General features: G+C 37.9%; 3 protein-coding genes across 3 annotated transcripts in view; 1 reads left to right on the top strand and 2 right to left on the bottom strand.

The window, feature by feature from the left end:
• The window catches only part of LOC309708562 (uncharacterized protein), a 29870-nt gene extending 23963 nt beyond the window's left edge, over positions 1-5907 (top strand). Inside the window, exons 8-16 of the mRNA XM_082536699.1 lie at positions 22-112; positions 227-368; positions 528-632; positions 4045-4132; positions 4288-4321; positions 4582-4656; positions 4773-4875; positions 5023-5162; positions 5327-5907. Of these exons, the coding sequence (XP_082392825.1) occupies positions 22-112; positions 227-368; positions 528-632; positions 4045-4132; positions 4288-4321; positions 4582-4656; positions 4773-4875; positions 5023-5162; positions 5327-5462 (914 nt within the window). The 3' untranslated portion in view covers positions 5463-5907. The remainder of the gene's footprint in view (positions 1-21; positions 113-226; positions 369-527; positions 633-4044; positions 4133-4287; positions 4322-4581; positions 4657-4772; positions 4876-5022; positions 5163-5326) is intronic.
• Positions 1-8333, bottom strand: part of LOC309708559 (piggyBac transposable element-derived protein 4-like) — a 209237-nt gene that overhangs the window by 192697 nt on the left and 8207 nt on the right. The window lies entirely within an intron of this gene.
• The window catches only part of LOC309708567 (uncharacterized protein), a 243165-nt gene that overhangs the window by 105466 nt on the left and 129366 nt on the right, over positions 1-8333 (bottom strand). The window lies entirely within an intron of this gene.

Raw genomic sequence — 8333 nt, forward strand, 5'->3', positions numbered from 1 at the left:
AGTGTGTGTGACCTTCTCCAGTGCAGGGCATTAAGATGTTCGAGCAAGCCCAGTACACAGAGGCGGTGGACATGTTCACAGAAGCCATCTTCTGCGACCCCAAAGATCACAGGTGAGCTGACCTGTGAACCCAGACTCCAGCTCAGACTTCAGCCTTTTTCACATCCACTTTGGTTGAGTAAAGTCTCCTGCTGCCTGTGTGTTCGTGTCTCTTCTTGTGCCTCAGGTTATATGGAAATCGGTCGTACTGTCACTGGTTTCTGGAGCGGTACTCCTCAGCTCTGAGTGATGCTCGAAGGTCCATCCAGCTGGCTCCCGACTGGCCGAAGGGATACTTTCGTAAGGGCTGTGCTCTGGTGGGGTTAAAGGTCAGTGAGTTCTATATAACAAATAATACATTTCAATGCCAAGCAACTGTGTCTTTATTTTTATATGTTTCTGCATAAAAGATGCTACAACACTCTATCATTTTATTTCCTCCACTCCTTCTTTCACTAACTGCTGTTGCGTGTCTGTGTAAATGACAGCGGTACAGTGAAGCAGAGAAGGCCCTGGAGAAGGTGCTGGAGTTGGATCAGAATTGTAAGGAAGCATCCAAAAAACTCTTTAACTGTCGGGTCCTTCAGCTCATGGTGAGGAACGTCACGAGTGACTTCAGGGTTCTGGGGTATAACAGCTGCCTGGAAGATATTTTAAAAACTTAAATTTACAAAAACATTTCACATTCTTTAAAAAAGTATAAAACATCCTAAATTCTTGGGAACACCAGTTACTGTTGGTGCTTAGAAATGCAGACAAACCAAAGTGAGCTGTTTACTGCTGGTGTCCAACAGGACGATGGGACACGACTGAGAGAAAAAGCTCAACTCAGCTGTACATTTCCTTAAACTCCACCAGATTCCTTCATTTATTCACACAGTTTTAGATGTGTATCTGTTGTAGTTTACGTTTGAATTTCATCGAATGTGAGATTAGACATTGAACTTAGATGACTTAGAAAATAGATAAAAGCTTATTATTGTTATAAGCCAATATTCTGTAAGAATTCTTTTTTGCTGAAAATGAGCAATAAAAAGTCAATTCTGTGTTTATTAAATCAAACTGTCATTAGGACAAATCAAAAAGTCATGTTCATTTGTGGGGATTTTAACATAGATCTACTAAATCCAAACAAGCAGAGAGCGACAGAGGAATTTATTAATACAATGTATAGCTTGGGACTTTTTCCAGTGATCACTAAGCCCAGCAGGATTACAGCACAGTCGGCAACCCTAATAGACAATATATTTACTAATGAAATAGAAAATAGAACCATAAGTGGTCTCCTAATTAATGACATCAGTGATCATCTACCTGTTTTTATAGTGTATAACAGCAATTACAGGAAGGTTAAACAGCAAAACACAATAAAATACAAACGAGTGAGAACAGAAGAGTCAATAAACGCATTCAAAAGTGATTTACTCAAGCAAGAATGGGAGATGCTGTATAAGGAAAAAAATATTGATAAAGCTTATGAGATTTTTTTAGGAAAATTTAAACTGTTATATAATAGTCATTGCCCAGTAAAGAAATATAGTAAAAAACAAAAATATGCAGAGTGCCCATGGATTACAAAAGGATTGCAAAATGCATGTAAGAAGAAAAATACCTTATACAGAGAATTTATATTGAACAGAAGTACAGAAGCTGAAAATAAATACAAGAAATATAAAAATAAATTAACGAATATTTTAAGGTCATGTAAAAAGGAATACTATGAAAAATTACTGATTATGAATAAAAATAATATTAAAGGGATCTGGAAAACATTAAATACCATCATCAAAAAGGGCTCGGGGCAGGCAGACTATCCTTCGTATTTCGCAAATAATGATAGAAATATTACTAATATGAGAGATGTGGTAAATGAGTTCAATAAATTCTTTGTAAGTGTTGGGCCAGACTTGGCTGAAACAATTCCTGATATAACAGATTCTGTAGAGAAAGAAACTAGACTCATTGACCGCAATCCTCATTCAATGTGGTGGAAGAAATGGAAATCATTGATATTGTTGGGAAATCACAAACAAAAAACTCTACAGACTCTGACGACATTGATATGGAAATCGTTAAGAGAGTGATAGAGGGCATTTCCAAACCCTTAACACACATTTGCAATTTGTCCTTACAAACTGGTACATTCCCGACACAAATGAAAACAGCTAAAGTAACACCACTGTTTAAAAATGGTGACAGACACCAATTCACAAATTATAGGCCTGTCTCTCTACTTTCTCAGTTTTCAAAAATACTGGAAAAAGTCTTTAGTAATAGACTTGACAAATTTATAGATAAACACAAAATAATAATGGATAGTCAGTATGGTTTCAGATCAAATAGATCAACATCATTGGCATTAATGGAACTGATCGAAAATATCACCAACAATATAGATAAAAGACAATGTATAGTTAGTGTATTCATTGACCTAAAAAAAGCTTTTGACACAATTAATCATGACATATTACTTGATAAACTGGAGTACTACGGCATTAGAGGAGTGGTGTTAGAATGGGTAAAGAGTTATTTGAGAGACAGGCAGCAATTTGTGAAAATTGGGGAATATCAATCAGAGTGTATGGACATTGTTTGTGGAATTCCGCAGGGGTCAGTATTGGGACCAAAGCTGTTTATCCTCTATATCAATGATATATGCAGAACATCAGATATACTACAGTTTATTCTATTTGCAGATGATACAAATATTTTTTGTACTGGAGAGAACTTACAGCAGCTTTTGGAAATTGTCACACAAGAAATGATTAAACTGAAAACATGGTTTGATAGAAATAAGCTATCATTAAATTTGGAAAAAACTACATTTATGTTATTCGGAAATTGTAAAAAAGATGCAGGAGCAAAATTATTAGTAAACAATGTTGAAATAGAGCAAGTTTCGGATACAAAATTTCTGGGTGTGATAATAGATAACAAAATCTGCTGGAAACCTCACATAAAGCATATACAAGCCAAACTGTCAAGAAGCATCTCCGTACTAAGTAAAGTTAAATATTTTTTGCCTTCCAAATCACTCCGGGTACTTTATTGTTCACTTATATTGCCATATTTGGAATACTGTGTGGAAATTTGGGGAAACACATATAAAACTGCACTTCAACCAATATGTAAAATTTTTAAAAAAGCAATCAGGATGATTAATAAAGCAGGATTTAGAGACCATACTAACATCATGTTTTTGAAATTAAAAATACTGAAGTTTATGGATCTTATAAAATATAAAACTGCAAAAATTATGTACAAGGCCAGATACAATATGTTACCAGGAAATATACAGAGGATGTTCTATGACAGAGAAGGAGACTATGAATTGAGGGGGAAATTGAATCTAAGGATTCTTAAAGCACGGTCAAAGGTTAAAACCTTTTGTGTCACTATTTATGGGGTAAAACTGTGGAATAGTTTTACTATAGATCTACAGCAATGCTCAGGAATTAGTAAGTTCATGAAAATACTTCGAAAACTGATTTTGGAAGAATATGATACCGATAAAGATGATCACCCATTGTATGTATAAAAATATCAAATTATATCCAAATTATATCAATCACGGTAGCCAAGTTTATATAGGTTCTCCTCGTGTATCGTGTGGAGTATGTGATGATGGGAATTAGGCGAATTATGTGGGATCAATAAGATGTTGAGCAGGGGTAGGAATTAATAAGTATGTTCATACTTCTTCCTACTCCTTTTCAGACCAAACATTGTTACATTATGTCAGACGATTTTGTTTTATTTCATTATATATTTTTTGTTTATCTGAACACATACGTGTGTGTGTGTATATCTACATATATATTCGTATCTGTAAATGAAAATATATGTAGTGTGTATATATTGTTTTTTGTTTTATATGTCTGAAACAAATAAAGATACAATACAATACAATACAATACAAAACTCGAGCTGATGTTGCTTTCCAAGTGATGACAGTAAAATGTTTCTATTGTCTGACATAAATGATTTTTAACTTTGTTTTTGCAGGAGATGGGTTTCGATGAGGCGCAGAGCAAAGAGCTTCTACAAAAGTTCACCACTGTTCAGGCAGTTGTCAACCAATTTGAAGCCAGAAGTAAGAACTGCCTGCAATGTCACCTTTGTCCACCATGAGGCAGCACTGTTGCATAATGACAGTATTTTGTAATAAAACCAAAATTTAAGCAAGTTTAAGGAGTTTGTTTGTTTAAATCGTTTTGTGACAAAGTATTTCGTTTTTCTCTCTCGTAGCTCTGAAGCTCTTTTCTCAGCAGGACCAGAGTGGGTAGGTTATTACCTCACCCATCTATCACACATTCAGAAACCCAGAGCACCTTTCAGGGAAATCTTTGTTGTGATTTGAATGGAATGAAACACAACAAGTTTCTTTTATTTCCTTCATAGAAAGAGACATGTAGATACAAGTGAGAAAATAGTTCTGCATCTTTGTCATCTGTTAACACTGAACAATAACCACACTTTCCCTTCTGTGTGGTCGCCACACTTGTTTCCTTCGCTTCTCTGTTTTTTCCTCCTGTCTTTCAGAAACTGTTGCTCTCTGTGGGTTGGAAACGTTACACAGGAAGTTACAGAGAAGGACCTCTGTGATCTCTTCAAAATGTAAAGACTGTGTGTGTGTGTGTGTGTGTGTGTGTGTCTAGAAGACATTAAAGCTTTAAAGAGTTTCCAGCAGTGATAGTTTATTAATAGTATTAACCTTTTCTGTGTGTGTTCAGCTTCGGTGAGATTGAAAGCATCAGAGTTCTTCATGAACGCTTCTGTGCCTTTGTCAACTTCAAGAACGCCAACATGGCTGCCAAAGCCCTGGACAAGCTGCAGGTGTGTGACGGGCCTAGAAACCGTCTTCATCATTGGGACTGTCTGTGTCTCGTTACGCTGATTGATACTTCTGAGTGTCAAAAAACTGAATATTGTCATGAAAATTTGTCTTAAAGAAGTTTAACTGCACTGTGTCCTTCTGTCCAGGGGGTGGAGCTCGGGGGCAACAAGCTGGTGATGAGGTACCCAGATCGCTGGATCCACAGGACTGTGTCCTCCATGCAAAGAAGCAGCAGCAGCTTGGCCTCCAACACTGCAGGAACTCAGCCAAGTTCAGCTGCCTCTGGGTACAGAGCGACTCATTAATGTGTATCTGTGGGCTTTCCAGAGGGAGGGTCCCTTACAGTGTGACACAAACAAAATCACCGTAGAATAGTTTTCAGTAGTAGCTGAGAGATGTTACTTTTCTTATTGATCTCTTATCGGATCTCCTCTGCTTCTGTCCACACAGGTCCCGATGGCGGGCACCTTTAAATGGAGATGAGTGCTTTTACTGGCGGACCACAGGCTGTTTCTATGGCGACAAGTGCCGCTTCAAACACATACCAGACCAGCAAGGTCGAGACAAGAAGTCTTGGCAACCATGATGTCCCTTATCTTTTCAGCTCCTGCCCGCAAGGCACATCAAAGTCCACTTGGGAACACTGACAACTGAATGTTTGTGAAGAAACCTGAGACATGGATCACATGTGATAACCAAAGTCAGAAGATGTGACTCTGAAATAATGAAGGACGTTATGCAGACCCTGATCCGGGGAAGAATAAATCCATTTTAAAGAAAATCTTGTAGCAGAGACAGTCCTCAGTGGAAATGTATTTTTCAAGGCTTCACTTGGATTTCAGAAACAGGAGCTCCTGGTTTGTGCACAGACGCATGTCGCAGAGATTTATGGTCCAAATGTTTGGTTGAACCATGTTGGAAACACTTTAGATTTTAAAAAGAAGTTATTTTCATATCAGTAAAATTAGATTTTGCATATAAAATGTATAAATATTTGCATAAAACAATAAAAACTGATATATGAGACCTTTTATTTTCCCTTACTGTTTGTTGTTTTAGTTTCCAGCTGCTTGCATTTGTTCTTCAGAGAAATTCTCAGGTTTGGGAGTGATGGTTTGATCTTCGCTCTGTGTTATTAAAACAGAAGACAGAGATACAGACGCTCTCATTATGTGTGTTCATGCGTATTAAACTCTTATTTTTCAGTAATGTGAGGCAGAAGAAAGCAATCCCATTGTGAGCTATTTGATTTATTGTTGAGGAGTCTACCAACCACAATCTAAACAGAAGTGGGTTTTCGTTTGTTTGTGTTGTCCGAGACCACATCCTCCTGAACAAGTGCTCTATATATTAGCTAATTGAGTTTGCCTGGGGCAGAGTGTGCCTGCAGATGGGTTTGAATAGAGATGAAAGGAGCAGCTATGGGTTTATCAGCACCATGAGTGGATCGTTCAGTTTTCCTCCTCTCTGTCAGGTTCTTGGTATTCTGTCAGACTTGTTACTAAATTGTTTTTACTTCCGTGTACAAAATGTATAAGCTATTTTATTGCTTTCTTAATTAATGCACCTCACCCTGCAAACCGAACCTGCAATTTCATTGGACTTTGTGTTAAAGCTTCCCTTCCACTAATGTAGGTTGTTGACATTCTGTTTTATGGCTTTGTTCTGCTTGGCTCTACAGCCGTCTTTTACTTTTGATTTAGTTTGGTGACATTTTTCCTCATTTTATTGTATTTTCTTGGCTGCCGGCTATACAAGCATGTTCTTATCAACCCAAAGCACTCTGCTTCTTTTTCAGTTTCAAAAAGACACGTCTCCACTTTCTCTTCCAGCTTTTAGTTTAGGAATCAACTCGTCCTTTGCCAGTATAATCCCTGTTTATGAACATGCTACATCTTCCTGTTTTTTGTGGTTGCTGTCCTTGCTAAATAGTAAATAGACTGGTTATTATAGCGCACTTTTCTACTCTATCAGCGCACTCAAAATGCTTCATACAATTTGCTTCGTTCACATTTGTTCAGACAAGCACTTTTTTTTCAAAGCGTAAGTGCCTTCTATTCATACACATTTATACTCTGAAGGAAGTGTAAGGATATTTGGCATGCAGACTGAGAGCAGCCAGGCACCAAACCACCAACCTTCTGATGTAGATGACCCGCTCTGCATCCTGAGCTACTTTCATTTGATGACACTGTCATCTGAGCAGCTTTTCGCTATACAAATACAGGCCATTTTTACCATAACAGTGTTTTGTGAAAGGTCCAAATAAAACCAGCTGTATTCATATCTGTATAATGTATTCATTTTCATTTCAGTCAGAATCAGAGTCATTAGAAGAATAAGTAAATCTTGGGTGGACAATGACACGTGTAAATGATAATGGTCACGAGCAGCTTCATTAGTAATTAATCCTTTGAGACTGCTAAATGATGGCTTCATATTAAATACACATAATGACACCTACAGCACATCCATGCTGTCTTTCATCGGTGGCAGAGGAAGAAACCAGAGCTGTGTAGGTGATCATTTCTGGCTGAAATATATCTGCAACACTGCAGGACATCGTTATGAACACAAGAGGACACTCACACACTTCAGCAAAGGAGAGTGAGCGCATTTGTGTGTGTGTGTGTGTGTGTGTGTTTAGCTCACAGTCACTGAACTGTAAAAATAACATTTTCAAGATCAGAAGAAATCCTTGGTGTGAAGATTAATCTTAGATTTCAGGCAAGTATTAGTTACATCTAATGAGTGCAGAGGCTGTACTGATGTGTATCTGTCTTGATACACATGTTGCTCTGTGTAATGTTAGAAAATAAGCAGTGACAGCTGTAATGCCTTAGTAATGAGCCCACTGTGATCCTTATTACTTAAGAGTCTTTACCTTACAGTACAAAGGTCATTGAGGGGACCTTTGATTTGGTGCTTTCTAAATAAACTTGAACTGAGTTAAACTGAATCCAAAGCATTTAAAAGAATGAACAGTTCACAGGCACCAGGTGAAAATTTAAAGGAAAACTCTCCGGTATTGTGTTTCACTTTTCTTTATAGAGTCCTTGCTGAGTCAGCACATACCTGACTTAGTCTTTTCTGTTATGTGTCACCTGTTAATAAACTAATCTACACACGCTGTGGATTTCATCAGGAGGTCCCAGTGCCCTTTGCAGATCATAAGTCCGTCATCGAGCAGGTTCTTAACTGATGAGAGGTACGAACACAGTTTTGAAGAAGAACACTGATGTGGCTCTCAGACCTGCACGGAGCACAGGAACACCCACACACACCCACTGATCCTTTTGGTCCTGTTGACTGTCAGGCATGTATTTTGTTTTCCTCTTTCTCTCTCAGGTGGCGAGTCTGGCTGGCTTTGTGGTTGCTCCACCTGCAAGTGAAGCCCTCGTGTTAACAGGCTCCAGCTGCCACACCAGTTACCACTTTTTTATTAACCACAGTATTC

Source organism: Aulonocara stuartgranti (assembly GCF_965226115.1).
Source record: "Aulonocara stuartgranti genome assembly, chromosome: 6".
Classification (NCBI taxonomy): Eukaryota; Metazoa; Chordata; class Actinopteri; order Cichliformes; family Cichlidae; genus Aulonocara; species Aulonocara stuartgranti.